Genomic DNA, 23,849 nt, shown 5'->3' on the forward strand with positions numbered 1-23,849 from the left:
CTTTTGGAAAAAAAGCCTATTTCCAAAAAAAAATAGAAATTCATTTTTGAGCTTTTGAAAGCTTTTTTGGACCTAAAAGCTTGGGCCAGCAGCTTTAAACCCCCCACCCTCCCTTGTCCAGATCCCCACAGAGCCTATCTTCATTGCGATTTAGCAAGGAGGGATTCCAAGACAGTTTTGTAGTGCACAGTCTACTCCATCGCAGCACTACTCCAACCCTTTCTTGGTTCTTGCGCCAGACACACTTCTCTCACATTTCACCATCCCAGCTTAGTTCTTTGTCCACTATGCTATACTCCTCTTCTACCATTCCTTGCATCCATCATGTTCTAGTAGACAATTTTCCTTGCACACGTGGTGGGCAGAATTGAAGCAGCTTGTAGTTCGATTTTCGCTAGTATTTGGCGATGGAGAGCCACCCCAGTAACAAGGGGCTAGAGTGCTATCTGTGGGAACATGGGTGAGTGAGATTGCTTGTTCGCTTTGTGCACACATGATGACTTGTCAAAGTTTCTCTTTAAAGACTTGTGTGGTCTTCTTGTAGCTGTTTGTGACCTCTTTAAAACTTAAACTGGATTTGTTTTAAAAAAATAATCTAAATTTGTATGATTGGATATATTCTAGTCTTACAACGCTATATTTTTCTAAACTAGATTGGGCTATGATCATTATTTGGTCGCTTTTGCAGTTACTTAATATTTGGACATTAAGAGAGTATCTTAAGCTTGACATGAAGATACAAGATTCTCGCTTTGAAGCTGATTTCGAGCGCCTAGTGGATGATTTTGTGTTCATGTGTTTTTTTGTGGGAAATGATTTTCTTCCACACATGCCAACTTTGGAGATTCGAGAGGTAAGCTCTAGAACTAGAAGTATACATGTGAAGCTTCAGATAATGTGTTGATTTCTGTTTTGAAGGTTGTTCTTTTGGCTTCGTGGAAAGTGGAAAAATGTTTGAAGCATGTGGAATATTGCTTAGCAATTCTCTCTTGTAGGGAGCAATAAACCTTCTCATGACTACATACAAAAAGGAGTTCAAGAATATGGGTGGATATCTTACTGATGCTGGGGAGGTAGTTTGTCATCTTTAACCCTTCTAATGATGTCTTGCTGTTATCTTACATAGCGACTTTGGATTAGGAACAAGGTACAATAAAATGGTAATCTTACCAATAAACCTCTTTGAAGCAAAAAAGATTGCAATGCCATAATAGCCTATAATAGAAAAAATGTGTCATGGAAAGCTTTGTTCTATCGATAGATATATTGTCGTGTATAAAAAAAGCTGCATATCTCATAGCATACTTTTTTGTATTGTATCAGGTAAATTTGGAGCGAGTGGAACATTTTATACAAGCAATTGGAGTCAATGAGGATAAGATTTTTCAAAAGCGATCGAGTATTCAACAGGTATAGATATATTTATTAGTTTTTTAGGTCTAGCATGTGGTGGAAGTAGATATAATTGGAAACTTGAGACAACGTCCTTGGGTAGTTAACTACTTTGAAAAGAAGTGATTTAACTTGTGTTTGTTATCTTTTGTCATCATCTACTTTGAAATGCATTTTATTTGGATAATCAACTAGTTTCAGTAAAAAATCTCTATAATGCTATGTCTAGTAAATGTTGAATACTTGGAGAATCGTAGTGTTATTAACCTTTCTAGCTTGTAGCTTCATGTCCTGACTGACTATGTATGTTAGTCTTCTCTCTCTAAGCAAGAAGATGCCCGCATCACAATTACCAAGCCCATTTGGCCTTTAACACCGCATAGTTGCAAGAAACGCAAACAGAAACAATGAAACGGAAACGGCGTTTCTTGAAACCTGCTTTTGTCCTAAAACTTGGTTGGTTCCATTTTTTGTGATTTCTCCGCCTGGCTCCATTTTTCGCCACCTCCCGCCTGTTGCGTTGCTTCTGTCCATCCTTGCTGCTCTCTCCATCCTCTCTAGCTTCTCTCTCCATCCCTCCATCCTTCTCTCTTCATCCTTCCATCCTTCTCTCTCCATCTTCTCCATCTTGCTATCCATCTTCTCCATCCTGCAAGTTGCAGCCTGGCAGCCTGCTCTCCATCCTGATTCCTCTCCATCCCTCCATCCTTTCTTGTTCTGTCTCTCCATCCTCTCTTACCTCTCCATCCTCCTTCACTTCTACCTGTGATCCTCCAGGCTTCTTCTACCTCTCCATCCTCCTCCTTCTCACCTCTCCATCCTCCTCAATGCCGAGAGATCCTTGTTGGGTCCATGTCTCCCTCCTGGATAGTTATAAAGGAGGCGGTGGCTCCAAGAAGTGGAGATGCAACTATTGCGGCATAAGCAAAATGGGGTCCGTCACACGGTTGAAAGACCATCTAGCAAGTGTTCTCCGCAAGGATATAGGACCTTGTGAGTTTGTGCTTGCTCCAGTGAAAGATGGCCTAAAAGAATGGAACCGTGTGCGCATGGCAACCATGGCTGCAGAAAGGGGAGGGCAAGGGCTGCAAGATGAAGAAGAGGCTGCGGACACTGAGCCATGGGATGATGCCAGCACATTGGGTTCTGCAAAGAGAAGTAGAGGGGCATCAACTACATCGAGCGCGGGTCCCAGTGCTACAAGGACGCCCTTGATGGCTTGGCGCTTGGCTAGTGTGAAAAAGAGGATCAGTGCAAAGATCTAGCATTCAAGCACGCTTGCAAAAGCAAGCAGTGAAGGAGGCCACTAGTGAGCTCACAAAGCTCTTCATATAGCATGCAATACCTTTCATGTGGCGAAGACTACACGATGGAGGAAGGCCATGAGAGCCGTGAGCCACTGGGTATGAATGGGAAGGGCCCACAAGTGAGGCCTTGCGGACAAGAGAGTTAAGAAGAGAGAGGGAATGTGTGGAAGACCAACTGAAGCCCTTGAAAGAGACTTGGAAAAAATATGGATGCACTCTCTTATGCGATGGATGGTCAGATACACGCAGGAGGAGTGTGTATAATATTTTAGTGTCTTCTTGCAAGGGGATCATGTTCTTGAGAGCCATAGACGCTTCCATTACAGGTACAATGATTACATGGTTGTATATTTGGGAGCATATTGTGAGAGAATGGTGAGTGAGAGAGAGAGCAAGAGAGAGTGAGAGCTGGAAGCTTGGAAGCTGAAAGCTGAGTTGCAATAGAAGAGTGTGAAGAGTACAACTCAATGAATGAGAGATAAGGTTTTGTCCTAGTGACAAAACCTTAGTAGTCACTAACCATAGTTAGTGAACTAACTGGGGTTAGGGGGAAAAACCTCTTAAAGAGGGAAAAGTGCCCCTAACTAGCTTATTATATTACATTGTCACTGCTGAATTATATATAATTCTAACACCCCCCTGCAGTGCCAATGTCATGTACAAGGCTGATCAATCACCAAACAGATGTAAGTTCAGGGCACTGCGAAATGCCTCAAACTTTTCACGTGGTAGTGCTTTGGTGAAAATATCTGCAACGTTGTCATGTGTGGACACAAAGATCATACTGATCTCTCTTGCATGCAACTTCTCTCTGACGTAGTGATAGTGAACCTCAATGTGCTTCGTGCAAGCATGAAACACTGGATTCTTTGCCACTACAATGGCACTTTGACTATCAGTGAGAATTGGAGAAGGACCCTCCAAAGACAGATGAAGATCAGCAAATAGACGTCGCAGCCAGACACATTCAACTGTTGCTGTGAAAGCTGCCCTGTACTCAGCTTCACATGATGAGGTAGCCACTGTAGATTGTTTCTTGCTCAGCCAGGAAATGCAAGATTTACCCAAAAAGAAACAATTGCCACTAGTGGACTGCCTAGTGTCATAATCACCAGCCCAATCTGAATCACTGTAGGCATGCATCTGCAAGTCACCCCCCCTGGGAAATAGCAAGCCAAAAGACTTCGTGCCCTGCAAATAACGGAAGATGCGCTTAACTGCCTGCCAATGCATAGTTTTTGGGCTGTGCATGTACCTGCTCACCTGAGATACTGCAAACTGAATATCAGGTCTAGTGTTGCAGAGATATATGAGGCATCCAACAGCGTGACTGTAAAGTGTGGCATCAACTAATTCTCCTGCATCATGCATTGTGAGTTTCAGCCCCGGCTCCATGGGAGTGGCTATGGGCTTACACTCATGCATGTTAAATCTGTCCAAGAGTTTCTGAACATACTTGGACTGAGACATAACAGTGCCACGTCTCTCATGAGAGAACTGGATCCCCAAATAAAAGTGAAGCAGCCCCAAATCTGACATGTCAAAGTTGGTTTGCAAATCAGCTTTGAAATCTGCAATTTTGTCTTCATTGGACCCTGTGAGCAGTAAGTCATCGACATAAAGAAGGATGACTAAAATTTCCCCCCCATCCATCTTGATGTAGAGGGTGCTCTCAGTAGGACTATTGTGCAGCCCCTTGCTGGTCAAAAAGGCATGGATCTTGGCATACCATGCACGGGGGGCCTGTTTCAGCCCATATAAAGCTTTGTTGAGCTTGCATACTTGAAGTGCATTTGCTGTAATTTCAAAGCCCGGAGGTTGTTTGACATACACCTCTTACAGCAAGTCTCCATATAAGAAGGCTGTTTTTATGTCCAACTGATGAACATACCACTCAAAATGTGCAGCCATTGCAATAACTGATCGGATGGTGGTCATCCGGGATGTAGGAGCGAATGTCTCCTCATAATCTATGCCCTTTTTCTGAGCATAGCCTTTAGCAACCAGCCTTGCCTTATATCTGTCAATGGAGCCATCTGGCTTCCGTTTGACCTTGAAAACCCATCGTGTGCCAATGGCATGTTTACCCTGTGGCAAGTCTACAATATCCCAAGTGTGATTTTTTGCAATGGACTGCAACTCATCGTGCATGGCATTCATCCAATGCACATTGTCCTTTGCCTCTTCGAATGTGGTAGGCTCCTCCTCATCAAGGAGAGTACCTGCATATGCTGATTCCACTGAATTAGCACCTTCCATGTGCCTTGCTGCACTGCGAGTCTTGCCAGATAACGGAGCATCAATTTTACTCTCCCTGAGAGTCTGTAACAGCCAGTTTGGGACTGTTTTTGCTGCATGTATGTCAGCAATTTCTTGCTGCACCACCTGTTCCACTGCCTGTGGAGGGGGCAAGACATCCTGTGGCAGAAGTGAAGCATCTGGACGTTGCTGTAAATTCTGATTTGCATCAGAAAAATCAGCAGGGGAACCCAAGGCAATGGGTAGCAACCCCTCAAAGACATCCTCTGAAGACGAAGGCATTTGAAATTCAGCCTGAGTGTGAGCTGAATTTTCAGAAAATATCATATCTCTACTTACTATGATCTTGCGTGTAGCAGGATTGTAGAGAAGGTACCCTTTGCTTTCTGCACTGTATCCAACAAATATGCATTTTATGGCTTTATCTGACAACTTGTGCCTAAATTCAACTGGCACATGAGCATAAGCAAGGCATCCAAAGACTCGGAAGTGATCCACTGAAGGCTTCTTGTCATTCCAGACCTCATAAGGAGTCTTTGTTTTTAAAGCCTTAGTGGGAGCCCGATTCAAAATGTAATTGGCACACATCAAGCCCTCTAGCCAGAATTTGTGAGGCATGTGTTTGCTTTTCAGCATACATGTGTCCATCTCCATGAGGGTTCTATTTTTCCTCTCAGCTTTGCCATTTTGCTGAGGGGTAAGCCTGACTGTGAGCTGATGCACAATACCCTTGCCTTTCAGAAAAGCATCAAATTCTGCAGACAAGTATTCCCCACCTCTATCTGTGCGCAATGTCTATATCTTGAGTCCGGTTTCATTTTCAACCATGGCTGCAAAGTGTTTAAACACCGTGAACACTTCAAATTTGTGTTTCAGCCCATAAACCCAAGTAAAGTTGGAGTAATCATCAATAAATGTAACGAAGTAGAGATGACCACCCAACAATGGAGTCCTCATGGAACCACAGACATCACTGTGTATAAGCTGTAATTTGCGGACAGCTTTAACTGAACCATCCTTCTTGAAGGGGAATCTATGCATCTTGCCTAAAATGCACCCTTCACAGGCATGCGGAGGAGGTATCTCAAGAGGTGGCAATGCATCAACCATGGAATACTTCTGAAGTGTCATCAAGTTGTTGTAATGCATGTGGCCATATCGGGCATGCCATAATTCTGCATTCTGCATGGCAGCTGTAGGGGTAGAAACTGCAAGAGCATGGGCTGCTCTTTTCTCAAAAATATCAAGCTGAAAAAGCCCACGCAGCAGAGTACCAGATAACCTTAAGGCATAGTCATCTTCCCTGTCTCGGACAACACATTTGTCATCCTCAAAGATGACCTGAAATCCACTTCTGTTAAGAGTGGACACTGAAAGAAGATTTTTGGTTATGCCAGGCACATATAAGACATCTGAAAGTCTGAAAATTGAGCCATCAATGGCAGTGAGCTCAACATCTCCTGTGCCACGTACTGAATATGATGAGTTGTTGGCACAAGTGACTTTCTTACCAACGGGAGGTGGATGCAAGGAAGTAAAAAGACACTTCCTAGAAGTGATGTGCTTGGATGCACCGCTGTCAAAATACCAAGTGTTCAGTCTTTCAGACACTGAAAGCAGATGCATCCGTAGAAGAGTCATAACTGCAAGTAAAAAATGCATATGTATCATCACTGCAAGTGGCTGTACTATCCCGAGCATCTGGAACAGCCAGCCTAGAATCTGAAATGCAAGATAAAAAGGCATAATCCTGTCCAACAAAGTTGGCTGCAGCATCCCCACTGTCAGATGCATGAGGAGCTGAATCTGAAACAGCCATTCCGGAGCTGTTTTTCTTTTCTTTTGCAAGCCTTTTCCTGCATTTTGCTATGTGATGACCTGGCTTTTTGCAGTAGTGACAAAAACCCTTCTTCTTGGGCTTACTTGCATCATTTTTAGCCTTTTGTGAAGGCTGTCCTGACCCACTGGAAGGCTGATTTACTGATGTCTTTGCCTGCCCCTTTGTTTTTGATTTAAATTTTGAGAGCATGGCTTGTTCACCTGCACATGAAGCCAAATTTTTCCTGGTCCGCTCTTCCTGAAGCAGAAGTCCTATCAACTCATGAAAAGTGAGAGGATTTGCACCCCCCCTCAATGATAAGTTCAGCGAGGTATGAAAGCTGAGATAAGACTCAGGAAGAGAATTCAGAGTGGTTGTAATCATCTCTGAATCAGGAATAATTTCATCTATGTTTAACAATTGCTCTCTGAGATCCTGTAGCTTTGTGAGGTGGACTGACATGGAGTCACCCTCTTCCATATGTGTATTACTCAACTCTCTTTTCAAGAAAGATACCCTTGCATCATTTCGAGTTGCATACATGCTTTCCAAAATATCCCACGCTGCCCTGGAGGTCTTACACGACCGGATATGCGGAATGATAAATATTTTCACTGAAAGAGAGATGCATGACAAAGCTAAGGCATCCCGTGAATCCCATCTCTTCTGCTTTGGAGTAGTGACTGTAGCTGCACCATCAACTTGTCCTGCAGCTGCACCCTGTGCACGACCTCTTCCACCTCCTTGCTGGGGAGGGGTAGCAGGTGCAATATCTGCTGGTCGGATCTCATCCCCATTGACATAATCCCATAAATTGCGAGAAATCAGAATATTGCGTACCATGAAACTCCAGAGGGAGTAGTTGGTACCATCCAACTTGTCTTCCTGTGAAAGACCTCCGAACTGGAAGTCATTCTGATTTTGATTGGCCATATCTGAGAAAGAGATTGAAGCAGATACAAAACTGAATTCGCTTACTGGGAATGAAATGCACAACTCCCAAAAAACACAGCCAAGCACGGGCTGTAAATGCAACTTAGATTTCTGTACTTGCACTGTCAGAAATCTGTCCAAGCATCAAAAACTCTCCAGAATCTGCCAAAAGTGCTGCAAAACACTCCAAGAAAGGCAGTATGAATTGAAAACTCCAAGAATTGCTCTCCCAACACAAAAGTCCCAAAATAGGCCTGAAATTGCAACCGGAAAAGGGCAAATTGATCAAAAGCCCCAAATGTTGCAAGAATTGCGCTCTGTCTGCAAAAGCCCCAAATTTCACTGCAAGATTGCAGTGTAATTACAAAATCCCCAAATTTCTTCAAGAAATTGTACTGTAGAACTGAAAGCCCCAAATTTCGAGCTCGAAATTGCAACCAGAAAGGGGCAGAAGTATTGAAAGCCCCAAATTTTGCAACTTCAGTAGAAAGCCCCAAATTTCAGACCAAATCTGCAATTTTTGCTCCAAGTGTAGCTCCGAAACTACACAATGATTGCAATGTCTGCAACAAACAAAATGCCCCAAATTCTTCCAGAAAACTGAGCCAAACAATGGCTATCTGCAAACAAAGCCTGCCAAAAAACTAACTGCTCGAGTACCTGCAGAAGTAAAACTATGCACAGAAGGCCAGCAACAGAAGTGTACGGACAGTGAGCTGACAGTATGGAATTGTCAGTGTATGGTCTTGTACGAAATTCGTACGTTGTACGGATGATCATACGAAGGTACGGAGTATGGACACCTGGAGCTATATGGAGTATGGACGGCGGGAGCTGTACGGAGTACGGACGGCGGGAGCTGTACGACGCTGTACGGCGCAGATCTGTACGGCGTGCAGGTACGGTACGTGAGCAGTACGGCGGGATGTGAGCAGTACGGCGAGCAGGTACGGAACGTGAGCAGTACGGCGAACAGGTACGGTACGGGATGTACGGGAGCAGTACGGCAGGTACGGTACGGTACGGACGAACATTTGACGCAGATCTGCAACGCAGGTACGATTTGGTACGGCAGGATTTCGTACAGTCGTACGGACTGTACGGACGAGGTGTAGCAGCAAAGCTGAGTTGCAGCTGGAGCTCAACGGGGAAGTCGTAGGGAGTTGGATCTAATGCTCTGATACCAAGTGTGAGAGAATGGTGAGTGAGAGAGAGGAAGAGAGAGTGAGAGCTGGAAGCTGAAAGCTGAGTTGCAATAGAAGAGTGTGAAGAGTACAACTCAATGAATGAGAGATAAGGTTTTGTCCTAGTGACAAAACCTTAGTAGTCACTAACCATAGTTAGTGAACTAACTGCGGTTAGGAGGAAAAACCTCTTAAAGAGGGAAAAGTGCCCCTAACTAGCTTATTATATTACATTGGTCACTGCTGAATTATATATAATTCTAACACATATACGGGCAGCCACATAGGTGTTGAGAATGTGGTGGAGGTGGTGACAGATAATGGCAGCAATTGTGTGTCCATGGGTGCCATGTTAGAAGACAAGTTCCCTAAGATTGTGTGGACAGATTGCCTTGATCTTTTGATCGAGGACCTAGGGAAGATACCTTGGATTGATGCCATCTTCTTCACAGCTCGCAATATCGTGAAGTTTGTCACGAAGAGACCCAAAGTCCGCATCTATTGGGCTTACAGTGACCTTGAGCTACTGAAACCTCCAGCCTCAAAGTTTGCTTACATGTTCATAGTGGCAGAGAGGCTTGTGCGAGTGCGCCAGGGCATGTTGCGCACGGTTGTGTCTCGGGAGTGGGGAGATTGGGATGATAGAGGCCAAGCAAAGTTTATCAAATTTGCCCGCATAATCATGGATGAGTCTTGGTGGAATCAAGCGGAGGCATTAATCAAATTGATTGACCCTATCTACATGGTGCTTCACATCACGGACATGGAGGGAAGCGCATTAGGGCTCTTGTACAAGTTTATGGACAAGATTGGAGAGGCCCTCAACATAAACACTTCCCTATCGCCTGAGAAGTAAGACTTTTAACTTATGTAATATGTATAAATTTTGTAGTTACTAAATTGCAATTTGGTATCAAAGCTAATGGTTTGAATTTTCAGATATGTATTATGTATGAATTTTGCATGCATAATGCATTTTAATTTCTTATGGCATGATTTAGGGTTGAGTCCATCCGTGCTATATAGAATGAGCGGTGGAATTGGTTCCACCACCCAATCCATGCGGTGGCACATGTATTGCATCCCCTATGGCGCAGTCAAGAGCAGTATGAGAATGACGAGTTGGAGGAGGGGATGCAACAATATCTACAAAATTGAACAGGTGGTGACTTGGAGGATGAACTTCTATTGTTTCGCAATCACAGTCTCTCCTTTGGTCGACCTATTGCTAGGCGCCGAGAGACACAGTTGTAGCCTGTCTCCTGGTGGGAGAAATATGGCAACTGTACCCCTACTTTGGTAAGAGAGAAGTTACAATGTCACTAGTTAGAACTTAGTAGTTAAGCGGAGCGGTTGGTGTTTTGTCATTGCAACCTTCGTCTCCTTGAGTTCGCCGCCGGCTGCCCTGAACCTCGTCAAGTGAATGTAGACAAGGTGGACGTGGAGAAGATGAAGGTCATACCAGATATCCCACGGGACGAGTTGGACATATACTCCATGTTGTTTGAGGAGCTGTCAGCACCAGCAAACCACACACGATCGTAGGCTCAACCATCTAGAGATGGTACTAGTACTTTAGTTGTACCCGATCCTGATGCTAATGATTCTTCTTCAGATAGTGACACAGATGCCTTAGGCTCATCCGAGGAGGCAGAGGATGATGATGATGATGATGAGGAGTCCATGAATGATGCAGATGATCAATAGTGCTGTACCTTGGTCCTTGACTACGACCGTACAGTACTAGCCTACTCCTAGTCATGACACTTCAAATGCATCACGCATGCAGCATGATGCATCCTAGACTATGTTTTTTTAAAATTAATGATACAGTACTAAGTATACTTTGGACCTTAGTGGCAGCTGATTGGCAGCTTTTTTTAATATCATCCATGGGTGCTTTTATTTTGAGTCTTGACATGACTCATGAGTCATGATCATGGAATTTGTGGATCATGATCATCTGTGGACATTGGATGCTTTCAAGTTGCAAGTTTCAACTTGTGTGCTAAGTTTAAAGTACTTCAACTTCTAAATCTCAGATTCTTGTAACTTCAAACTTGTTAGAAGTTAGAAGTTAGAACATAGTTCATGAGTCATGACACTTGTTGATTGTTGAAGCATCATTCAAGAATTTAGAATCATATGAGCATGCATGATGCTTCAAGTATAGATAATTGTATTATGTATGCTTTTCGTTGCTTCCGTTTCTGTTTTTGTGGGGGGCCGGAAATTCCGTTTCCTTGGTTTTTTCCGTTTCTGTTTCTTCCATTTTTGTTTTGGCTGGCAATTATGCTTTCATGTGGGCATGCCCTCTACTAAAGGCATGTGCCCTTAGGGATCTAGAGTCGTACCCCCGCTTGGAACCATTATGTAGCCTAAGGACTTGTCTTAGAATACTTATTGCTTACTTGTTGGTCTTGCACATTGTTTAGTGCTTCTAGGTCCCTCATTGATTACATGATATTGTACGCCATCTTCTCCCGGTCATATTGATGCCCTCTGGGCCCTGGTATGTGCCATGTAGCTTTAGTTATTGGCACTTAGGTCACCTAGTACTAGTGTCTTATGACACCTAGTACTAGTGGTACCACTAGGACACTAGGTCCTAGGGTTCTCTTTTATAGTACTTTGTACTTTCATTTTCATTTGACTACTTGATGTGACGGCTTCCACTTCTTGCTCCACTCTTGTGCATCCTTTTGCTTCCATGAGCCTACAGTGGTATCAGAACACTTCCTTCTCGGACGTGCTCCCTACTCCTAGCTTCTTGCTTCCAGCTTCAGCTCCCGCACTTCAGCTCCATCGTCAAGCTCAGCTGTCGGACGTCCCGCACAGCTCCGACGTGACCCTGCGATCTGCTGTCCATATGATTCCGCACAATCCATACAGTTGTACGGATTTCTGTACGGCGCGCCAACTGCCCAAATTTTTTTCTAGGCATTAATTGTCAATCTTGCTTTCTTTTTCTCCGAAGCAATGCGCTTCCTGCATTCTGAAATGTCATGTCCAGGCGTGCGACAATAGTTACATCTTTTCTTCTTTGACTTATCTGCTGTATTTTTAGATGCATGGGAGGAATTGCAGCTGCTATGTGCAGATTTTGGCTTGCCCATAGGCTTGGAAGCCTTGCCTCTTCCCGTCTGTTGTGAAGCAAATGCATGATCAGGAATAATGGCTTGTCTATTAGCTCTACTTTGCTCTTCCTGCAAAAGCAAAGTCACTAGCTGATGAAAAGAATAGTGGTCTGGATTACCCATGGCCACTAATCGAAGGGTTGTAGCAAACCCTTGGTATGTATCTGGCAGTCCATTCAATGTGGTACTGACAAGCTGTGAATTTGGCACTCCCTCATCAATGTTGGCAAGTTGTTCCATGAGGTCCTTGACCTTTGTGAGGTATGCATCCATAGAGTCACCTTCATTCATGCTGACTTCCTGTAATTGCCTTCTCAAATATGCAACACGTGCTTCATTGCGAATCTGATAGAGAGAAGCCAATTTATCCCAAGCATCCTTTGCTGTCCTGCAAGACCGGATGTGTGGAATAATGATTCTCTTGCATGATAAAGCAATACATGAATGTGCATTTGCATCTCTTGCATCCCATCTTGTCCTGAAGCTGGGAAATTTGAAGTTGCAGTAGTGTTTCACCTTGTACGTTGACTTCAGGGGAAAGACTTCACATGTGCCATGTTTGTACGGTACTCTTGGGACAAGTACCACTGTACGGATAGTACTGAGCGCAGTACGGAATCCAATATACGACACTTGTACAATGTAGGGAGGCTATACGGAGCAGGTACGTCTGCTGTACGAAAGCATGGTGTACGGAATAATAGGTACGGCTGTACGGATGTATGTACGTTTCCACGTGGCTGTACGGCGACGCAAGTATGGAATGCAGTACGAAGCAGTTACAAGACCTTTCGTATGTTTGTACGGAAGATGTACGGCGTACGACGCAAGTACAGCGCAGGTACGGAGGGCAATACGAAATGGGTATGACGCCTGTTGTACGGCGATGCAGATCCTGTGTGTAGGTATGTAGTATGCAATGAAGCAGTACGGAACCGTACGATTGTACGGCATAGGTACAAGGGACGTACGTAGTGCAGTATAGAAATAGGTATGAAGCTATACCGTACGACTGTACGGATGAAGGGGCAGTGAAGCTGGAGGGAGCTAATACCAGTCCGGGTGCAGGAGATGAATTTAAAACGTTGCTCTGATACCACTGTAGGATCGCTTGAGAGAGGTAGCAAAGTGTCGCACACGTCTTTGCTGTCACGTCAAACTTGGATCATAGAAAAAAGAGAAGTACAAGGTACAAGTACCTAGACCTAGGACTTAGTGTCCTAGGTGTTACATAGGACTAAGTGTCCTATGTGGCCTCAAAGGCACTAACTCTACAAGTGCCTATATTTATGGCTACGAGGCACATACCATGGCCTATAGGGCATCACTAGAACCACCAGAAGATGGCCTACCAGCCTTGCCTCTTGCTGTCTGCTCTAAAGCAAATGCATGATCAGGAATAATGGCTTGTCTATTAGCTCGACTTTGCTCTTCCTGCCAAAGCAAAGTACTAGTTGATCAAAAGAATAGTGGTCTGGATTACCCATGGCCACTAATCGAAGGGTTGTAGCAAACCCTTGATATGTATCTGGCAGTCCATTCAATGTGGTGCTGACAAGCTGTGAATTTGGCACTCCCTCATCAATGTTGGCAAGTTGTTCCATGAGGTCCTTGACCTTTGTCAGGTATGCATCCATAGAGTCACCTTCATTCATGCTGACTTCCTGTAATTGCCTTCTCAAATATGCAACACGTGCCTCATTGCGAATCTGATAGAGAGAAGCCAATTTATCCCAAGCATCCTTTGCTGTCCTGCAAGACCGGATGTGTGGAATAATGATTCTCTTGCATGATAAAGCAATACATGAATGTGCATTTGCATCTCTTGCATCCCATCTTGTGTGTTCTTGAGTTGGAAGAGTAGTAGTAGGAGTGCTAGAAGATGAGGCATCAGGAGGAGTAACTCCTGTAGAGGGACCAGCAGTAGAGGCAACCATTGTATTGTAGCATTGGCCGGCCTTAGATCAGCCCCAGAAACAATATTCCACAAATGCTTTGCAACAAGAATATGTTTCATGAGATAAGACCACATCGGATAGTTGGTGCCATCCAACTTATCATCTTCACGAAGAACGCCAAATAGATCTTGATTGTTCCCAGCCATAGCAAATGTGATACCTTGAAAGAGACCTGAAAACCCAAAAGCCTCGAGGCTATTATTGCAAAAAGCTGGCTGTGCAAAAATGACAGCAAATATCTGCAAATTTCCAACCCAAAACAAAGGGCAAATGCAGATCTGACCCAAATGTGACTGTGGCAGGCAATGTTCACTGCAAAAACAACAAATCTGGCAAAAGCCCCAAATTTAATGAGGGCAAATAGGCCAAAAAGAGGGCAAATGCAGAAAAGCCCCAAATTTTGCTGAAATTTTTGCAAATGTGACCAAATGTATGCGAATCTGACTCAATGTCCTGCAGAAAAGACTCAATGTCTGAAAATCTGACTCAGTCTCTTGCAAAGGTGACTCAATGTTCTCCAATCTGACCCAATGAATCGCAATCAAACGAGAAATTGCAGATCAAATCCCAAAAGAAAAAGGCTCAAGGCTTGCAACTGCAAAATTAGAAGTGCTGTCCACAAATTGTCTGCAAAAGTGCACCTGTCCCAAAGTATAGACCTAGAAGGGTTGATGGCAAAAGAGAGAGAGTACAGTTACGTTAGAGTCGCACTAGTCTTAGCCGTCACATCAAACTTGGATAAAAAATAATAGACAGTACAAGATACTACCTAGACCTAGGACTAAGTGTCCTAGGTGTCACATCAGACTAAGTGTCCTATGTGGCCTAAAAGACACTAACACTACAAGTGCCTCTATTTATGCCTACAAGGCACATACCATTGCCTATAGGGCATCACTAGAACCACCAGGAGATGGCCTACAAACCCCCCTCCATGGGATGGGCTGAAGTACTTTGGAAACATCTCAGAATTCCTGTTATTTTCTGGTCATGGTGGCACATGTTTGGGACGAGGAAGTGCCTTTGTAAACATATTTGCGATGTTGTCCTCTGTGGGAAGATAGAACAACTCTATGTCTCCTGCTGACAACCACTCCCGAACATAATGATAGTGAACTTCAATATGCTTGGTACGCGCATGAAACGCTGGGTTACGCGCAATGGCCAAAGAACTCTGGCTGTTAGTGTAGACAATAGTGGAGGATGTCTGGCAAATACCAAGATCTGTAAGTAATTGTCGAAGCCAAACACACTCTACAGTAGCGGTGAAAGCTGCCCTGTACTCAGCCTCGCAGCTAGATGTGGCAACTGTTGGTTGCTTCTTGCTGAGCCAAGAGATACATGAATTGCCAAGGAAAAAACAATTGCGAGTATGTGACACTCTGGTGTCGGAACGTCGTGCCGTCACTATCCGTGTAAGCATGCATGGTAGGTGAACCCTGATCACCATAGAAGAGGGATAAATTTTAAGTGCCTCTGAGATATCTGAAGACTCTCTTCACTGCCTGCCAATGCTGTGAACTGGGCATGTACATGAATCTGCTGAGCTGAGATACTGCATATTGTAAGTCAGGACTGGTGTGACATAAATAAATAAGGCATCCAATAGCTTGGTGATAAAGAGTGATATCACATGGTGGGCTCCCATCATGAGCTGAGAATTTGAAGCCAGGGTCCACTGGAGTAGAGATTGGCTTGCAATTCTCAAACTGAAAACGATCAAGGAGCTGTCTAATATACTTGGACTGAGACATCATGATACCCCCCTCAACATGAGTAAACTGAATGCCCAAATAATAGTGGAGCTGTCCCATGTCTGACATTTCAAAGACCTGCTGCAAATCAGTCTTTAAAGGTGCAATTTGCTGAGTATCTGGGCCCGTGATGTGCATATCATCCACTTATAAAATAAGCACTAAAAAATCAGATCCACTCCCACGGACATAAAGAGAGAGGGTTTTGTGGGACTATTCTGAAAACCAAGGGATAGTAAGTGTGCATGAATTTTGGCATACCACGCGCTAGGTGCTTGCTTCAAACCATAAAGGGCTTTCCAGGAGGTTGTGTGACATATACTTGTTCTTGCAGATCCCCATGAAGAAAAGCAGTCTTGATGTCAAGTTGGTGCACTTGGCAATGATGATGGGCTGCAATGGCAATGACACATCTAATGGTAGTAATCCTGGATGTGGGAGCAAAATGACTGCATCATGAATAGTGGGATCATTTTGTGCTGGAAGAGAAACCTGCAAATCAGCATGGGGTACTAGCTGATCATTGCTTGTTGGAGGGCCTGTAGGAGGCTCATGTTGCTGGTCAAAGTCCTCTTCTAAGGATGGCAAATGTAACCAAGACTGAAAAGCATCAAACATGTCAACATCTGGCTTAGCTTTGTAGTCCACAAGAGGAGAAGCTGAATGTTCAGCAAAGATGACATCTCTACTAACAATAATCTTCCCAGTATTTGGTTGATATAACCGATACCCTCTGCTCTCCTGGCTATAACCAATAAATATGCATTTGATTGCCTTGTCATCAAGGTTATGTCTCAACTGAGATGGTACATGAACATATGCAAGAAACCCAAAAACTCTCATGTGTGAAAGTGAAGGCTTCCTGCCTTCCCATGCTTCATAAGGTGTAATAGTCTTCAGTGCCCATGTAGGTGATCTATTCAGCACATAGTTGGCACACATCAGTGCATCAAGCCAAAATTTATTGGGCAAAGACTTGGCCTTAAGCATGCATCTGGCCATCTCCATTGTGGACCTGTTTTTCCCTACAGAAATAGGATTCTGCTGAGGAGTGTAAGGAGTAGTGCATGAGTGAATGATGCCCCGTGAAGACAGAAATGTATCAAACTCCTTTGACATATACTCTCCCCCCTTATCTGTGTTGAGGGTGACAAATTTGCATCCTGATTCATTCTCAACCATATTCAGCCACCTATCAAAGCATGAGAAAACTTCAGATTTGGCTTTTAAAGGATATACCCAGCAATATCTTGTGAAATCATCAATGAGAGTCATGAAATACTTATACCTCCCAATGGCATTTGTCCTCATTGGGCCACAGACATCACTGTGTACTAGCTGCAATTTCCTTTGTGAGAGTTTTGGACAATTTTTTTGAAAAGGAAACCGATGCATCTTACCCAAAAGACAACCCTCACACACATGTTTGGAAACTGTGTGAGTTTGAGGTACATCATTTGCCATTTGCTGTGAATGTAGCTTTGCAAGAGCTCTATAATTGAGATGACCCATTCTCTCATGCCAAAGATGAGTTTCAGCAAGCTGTGAATCTGAAATTGCAAATGCTTCAATAGAAAGTGCAGCTGAGTGATGATCAAGGTGATAGAGCCCCTTTTGCAAAGTGCCAGTGAGAACTATGGCATTGTCATCACGAATATTATATACTAGGCATCTATAGCCATCAAAAATCACTCTGAAACCTGAAGTAGCAATTGATGAAATTGAGATCAAGTTGACTTCAATTCCAGGCACAAAGAGAACATTTGTCAAAGTGACAAGATGGCTTGAAATGGATGTGAGCTGCATATCTCCAACTCCTTTTACAGCATATGAAGCATTATTAGCACATGTAACAGTCCCCCCTCAAGGTGCATCAGCTAAAGAATGAAACAATTGTCTGCAAGATGTGACATGCTTGGAAGCACCACTATCAAAGTAGGAGGGCTGAGCATCATTAGCAGTAAATAATGCATCAGCTTTGGAGGGATCAAATGAGCAATGGACAGCCCATGCCCAATCATCTTGAAGAGCATGTGCATGTGAAGCATCTTCTGTCTCATGAGATTCAATAGCATGTGAGGCATTAATTGTCAATCCTGCTTTCTTTTTCTCCGAGCAATGCGCTTTCTGCATTCTGAAATGTTATGTCCAGGCTTGCGACAATAGTTGCATCTTTTCTTCTTTGACTTATCTGCTGTATTTTTGGATGCATGGGAGGAATTGCAGCTGCTATGCGCAGATTTTGGCTTGCCCATAGGCTTGGAAGCCTTGCCTCTTCCTGTCTGCTGTGAAGGAAAGGCATGATCAGGAATAATGGCTTGTCTATTAGCTCGAATTTGCTCGTCCTGCCAAAGCAAAGTAACTAGTTGATCAAAAGGGTTGTAGCAAACCCTTGATATGTATCTGGCAGTCCATTCAGTGTGGTACTGACAAGCTGTGAATTTGGCAGCACCTCATCAATGCTGGCATGTTGTTCCACGAGGTCCTTGACCTTTGTCAGGTAATTATCCATAGAGTCACCTTCATTCATACTGACTTCCTGTAATTGCCTTCTCAAATATGCAACACGTGCTTCATTGTGAATCTGATAGAGAGAAGCCAATTTGTCCCAAGCATCTTTTGCTGTCCTGCAAGATCGGATGTGTGGAATAATGATTCTCTTGCATGATAAAGCAATACATGTATGTGCATTTGCATCTCTTGCATCCCAACTTGACTGTTCCTGAGATGGAAGAGCAGTAGCAGGAGTGCTAGAGGATGGGGCATCAGGAGTAGTACCCCTTGCAGAGGGACCAGTAGTAGAGGCAACCACTGTGGCATTGGCTGGCCTCAAATCAACCCCAGAAACAATATTCCACAAATGCTTTGCAACAAGAATATGTTTCATGAGATATGACCACATCGGATAGTTGGTGCCATCCAACTTATCATCTTCATGAAGAACACCAAATAAATCTTGATTTTTCCCAGCGATAGCAAATGTGATACCCTAAAAAGAAAACCCAAAAGCCTCAAGGCTATCACTGCAAAAAGCTGGCTGTCCAAAAATGACAGCAAATATATGCAAATTGTCGACCCAAATCAAATGGCAAATGCAGATCTGACCCAAATGTGACAGTGGCAGGCAATGTTCATTGCAAAAACAGCAAATATGGCAAAAGCCCCAAATTCAATGAGGGCAAATAGGCAAAAAAAAAGGGCAAATGCAGAAAAGCCCCAAATTTTGCTGAAATTTTTGCAAATGTGACCCAATGTATGATAATCTGACTGAATGTCCTGCAAAAGTGACTCAATGTCCTGCAATCTGACCCAATGTACTTGTACGTGCAAAACCTATACGGAGATCTCGAAAGAAGTGCTAGTTGTATGGATAGCTCAAGTACAATGTACAGTACTGTACGGATCAAGTACACCGTACAATGTATGGTATACGGTTGAAGTACGGAGGCTTGAAGTATGGTTGAAGTACGGAGGCTCGCACGTGCAGGTACGACGTGCAGTATGAACAAGTACGTAGTGCAGGTACAAATCAATTACTAGACCTTCCGTACGCCTGTATGAAAGATGTACGGCGATGCAGGTTACTCTGTATGACGGCGCAAGTACGGACGTACGTCGCAGGTGCGTAACATGTACTGTGTACGAAATATACCACGCATATACGTACGGAGGTAAGTGCAGATACGTACGGTGGCGCAGATTGAATGCAGGTACGTTGTACGATGGTGCAGGTACAACAATGTACGGTGGGCGTACGGGCAGGTGGCACGAACTGTATGGAAAGGGTGCGCAGGAAGAAGATCTGGGCTCTGATACCACTGAAGGGTCGATGGCAAAAGAGAGAGAGTACAGTTATGTTAGAGTCGCACTAGTCTTAGCCGTCACATCAAACTTGGATAAAAAATAAGTACAAGGTACTTGTACCTAGACCTAGGACTAAGTGTCCTAGGTGTCACATAGGACTAAGTGTCCTATGTGGCCTAAAAGGCACTAACACTACAAGTGCCTCTATTTATGCCTACAAGGCACATACCATGGCCTATAGGGCATCACTAGAACCACCAGGAGATGGCCTACAGACCTCAAGATATAGGATTTCCAAACTGTTGAAATGACTTGAGAAGATTTCAAACAGTAGAAGGAAGATAAGGAGAGTAAAAGCCCTCAAAAAGCCCCAAATTCTGAGAATGTCTGAAAATGATTTCACACGTGTCAAATGCTGTACCGAATCTCGGAGCAAGTACGGCGTAGGTATTGAGAGCAGTGTACGAAAGCAAGTACGTGGCTGTGCAATGCAAGTACGTTGTACGGAACTGTACGTGGTTGTACGATGTACGAAATAGTACGCAAGTACGTGGCTGTACGGAACAATACGCAAGTACGTGGTTGTACGATGTACGGCGGCGTAGGTATGCAGTTGGTACAGACGTAGTACTGAGCAAGTTGTATGGTGGCGCAAGTATTGAAGTACGGATCTGTACGGTGGTTGAAGTACGAAACTGTATGCCGGTTGTACAGAGTAGGTACGCTCCCACTTGCAGGTACGGCGTGATAGGTACAGAATGGATACAAGACCTTCTGTACGCTTGCATGGAAGATGTACGGCGCAGTACGGACTTGTATGCAAGCTTTGAGTGCAAATCGTCCGTACAGTCGTACGAACTATACGGATGGGGGTGTAGGGAGTTCGGGGGCAGGAAGACGAGTCAAGGCGAGCTCTGATACCACTGTAGGATCGATGAAATGAAAGGAGAGAGTGCAGGTTGCAAAGAGTCGATAGAGTCTGCCGTCACGTCAACTAGGATAATAGAAAAAATTGAGTACAAGGTACTTGTACCTAGACCTAGGACTAAGTGTCCTAGGTGTCACATAGGACTAAGTGTCCTATGTGGCCTAAAAGGCACTAACACTATAAGTGCCCATATTTATGCCTACAAGGCACATTTTATGGCCTATAGGGCATCACTAGGACCACCAGGAGATAGCCTACAGTCTTTTGGGTAAGATGCATCTGTTTCCTTTTCAAAAGAATTGTCCAAAATTCTCACAAAAGAAATTGCAGCTAGTGCACAGTGATGTCTGTGGCCCAATGAGGACAAATGCCATTGGGGGGTAAAAATATTTCATGACTCTAATTGATGACTTCACAAGATATTACTCGGTATATGCTTTAAAAGCCAATTTTGAAGTGTTCTCATGCTTTAAGAGGTGGCTGAATATGGTTGAGAATGAATCAGGATGCAAGCTTGTCACCCTCAACACAGATAGGGGGGGAGAGTATATGTGAAAGGAGTTTGATGCATTTTTGTCTTCACGGGTCATTGTTCACTCAAGCACTACTCCTTACCCTGCTCAGCATAATCCTGTTCTTGAAAGGAAGAACGGGTCCACTATGGAGATGGCTAGATGCATGCTTAAGGCCATGTCCTTGCCTAAAAATCTTTGGCTTGATGCAGTGATGTGTGCCAACTATGTGCTGAATCGATCACCTACAAGGGCATTGAGGACTGTTACACCTTATGAAGCATGGAAAGGCAGGAAGCCTTCAATTTCACACGTGCGAGTCTTTGGGTCTCTTGCATATGTTCATGTACCATCTCAGCCGAGACATAAGCTTGATGACAAGGCAATCAAATGCATATTTATTGGTTACAGCCAGGAGAGCAGAGGGTATCGGTTGTATCAACCAAATACTGGGAAGATTATTCTCAGTACGGATGTGATCTTTGCTGAACATTTGGCTTCTCCTCTTGTGGACTACAAAGCTAAGCCAGAAGTTGACATGTTTGATGCCTTTGACTCTTGTTTACCTCTGCTTCCCTCAGAGGGTGACTTTGACCAGCAACATGAGCCTCCTGCAGGCCCTCCAACAAGCAATGATCAGCCAGCACCCCATGCTGATTTGCAGGTTCCTCTTCCCGCACAAAATGATCTCACTATTCATAATGCAGTGATTGAAGAAAGAGCTGTCAATAGACCGCAAAGGCAAGTTCCCAGATGGCTTCTTGACACATTGAGGGACAGCAAACAAGATCAACCTCTTGCTGCCCAGACAAGATGAGGGAATAGACAGATGCATGGTCACTTTCTTGAGTTTGCACTCATTGCTAGAGCTTGCAATGAAGAGCCTTTGTGCCATAAAGATGCTTTTGACAGCAAAGAGTGGATGGATGCAATAAGAGCTGAGCTACAATCTATTGCCAAAAATGACACATGGGAATTAGTACATCTTCCTGGCGGCAAGCATGCCATTGGTACCCAGTGGGTCGACAAATTAAAAAGGAAATCTGATGGCAGCATAGATCGACACAAAGCGCGTCTTGTTGCAAAAGGGTATGCCCAACAACAAGGCTTTTTCTTTGAGGAGACCTTTGCTCCCAATTCCAGGATTACTACTATTAGATGTGTCATTGCCATTGCAGCCCATCACCATTGGCAAGTGCACCAGCTTGACATCAGGACTGCCTGTCTTTATGGAGATCTGCAGGAAGAAGTTTATGTGACACAACCTCCTGGCTTTGAGGTTTTTGGCTTTGAAAACAAGGTATGCCGGATGAGAAAGACCCTTTATGGTTTGAAGCAGGCACTCCGGGCATGGTATGCTAAAATTCATGCACACTTACTGTCTCTTGGTTTTCAGAATGGACCTACAGAGCCCACTCTTTATGTCCGTGGGAGTGGATCTGATTTTTTAGTGCTGATTTTATATGTGGATGACATGCTGATCATGGGCCTTGATACTCAGCATCTTGCAGCTTTCAAGGCTGATTTGCAGCAAGCTTTTGAAATGTCAGACATGGGACAACTGCACTACGCCTTTGTTACATGATCTGGCATATCTTGTATATTCATAGGTGGCTATATTCTTTTGGATGAACATGTGCCACCATGATTAGAAAATACTAGGTATTTTGAGACGTTTCCAGAATACTTCGGCCCATACCATGGAGGGAGGTTTGTAGGCCATCTTCTCCCGGTCGTATTGATGCCCTCTGGGCCCTGGTATGTGGCATGTAGCTTTAGTTATTGGCGCTTAGGTCACCTAGTACTTTTAGTGTCTTATGACACCTAGTACTAGTGGTACCACTAGGACACTAGGTCCTAGGGTTCTCGTTTATAGTACTTTGTACTTTCATTTTCATTTTACTAGTTGATGTGACGGCTTCCACTTCTTGCTCCACTCTTGTACATCCTTTTGCTTCCGTGAGCCTATAGATATTCCCTTTCCCTTAAGTTTGTTTCCACCCGAGAAATCAATATCCAAAACCTTTTCTTATTTACTTTCCATAGCATTTTCTTCAGACCCGTCGTATTACTATATATTTGCTTTATGTCAGTATTTCTTTCTAGCTTATGTAGAAGGTCAAGTGGCTCTATCAAACTCAAGAAGTCTCGCCTGCCTCACTAGATTGTTACTTTTCTTTAGTTGGTTGACATCAAGTACTTGATCCTTCTAGTAAGCAAGTTCACCAATTTTCTCAAGTATTGAGAAAGGCCCACAATTCCTAGGAAACAAATTAGGACATTGACTTGTCTATATGGTTTTGAAAGACTCCAAGGCTATTGATTGCAAAGCAGTCATTGCTAGGAGTACCCCACCGTTCTAGCGATATTTCCGGGCTCCCCCCGGCTAGTTGGAGAATATGTGGGCTGCTTCTGGCCCTAATCAGTTGAAATTCTGGCAGGTAAGGTAACCGTGTGAAGCTATGGATCAGATGTGTTCATGGTTCATTGCTTGGTAGCGACTTTCAATTTCTCTCAGCTAGCCCCTCCCCTCCTGCTACAGCGTGGTAGCACCCCCCCTCTTTGTCACGGATCTCCTACAGCAACGCGACGGCAGCACATGCTCCTAGGGAGCTTCTCCCTTGTCGTGGGACCTCTCCTGCAGCAGCATGGGACCACACCCCTCCCTCACATTTTGGACCTGGGCCCTAAGGGACAGTGCACGGGCTGCCCCAGGCCACCCGTACCACGCATGGGCTGCCCCAGTTCACCCCGCCTCTGTGCGAAACTCTACACAGGGTGCGGGGCTACGCCAACACCCCCTGCCTTTAGCCCCCGCCTTTAGCTCCAGTATGCTCTGCCTCTTGTACGCCAACATCCACA

At 44.2% G+C, this 23,849-nt stretch overlaps 1 protein-coding gene across 4 annotated transcripts in view; it reads left to right on the top strand.

The window, feature by feature from the left end:
* LOC147899186 (5'-3' exoribonuclease 4-like) overlaps nt 1-23,849 on the top strand; it is a 119,844-nt gene that overhangs the window by 40,291 nt on the left and 55,704 nt on the right. For all 4 annotated transcript variants that reach the window (XR_015541414.1, XR_015541415.1, XM_087378074.1 and 1 more), the window contains exons 8-10: nt 689-853; nt 996-1,073; nt 1,324-1,410. Coding sequence is in view for 2 of the 4 variants with exons in the window: in XM_087378074.1 (XP_087234200.1) it covers nt 689-853; nt 996-1,073; nt 1,324-1,410 (330 nt within the window). In the remaining 2 variants the exon portion in view is untranslated. The remainder of the gene's footprint in view (nt 1-688; nt 854-995; nt 1,074-1,323; nt 1,411-23,849) is intronic.

The sequence above is a fragment of the Dipteris shenzhenensis genome, chromosome 8 (genome assembly GCF_047967505.1).
Source record: "Dipteris shenzhenensis isolate YYH24624 ecotype China chromosome 8, Dip_SZ_1.0, whole genome shotgun sequence".
Lineage (NCBI taxonomy): Eukaryota > Viridiplantae > Streptophyta > Polypodiopsida > Gleicheniales > Dipteridaceae > Dipteris > Dipteris shenzhenensis.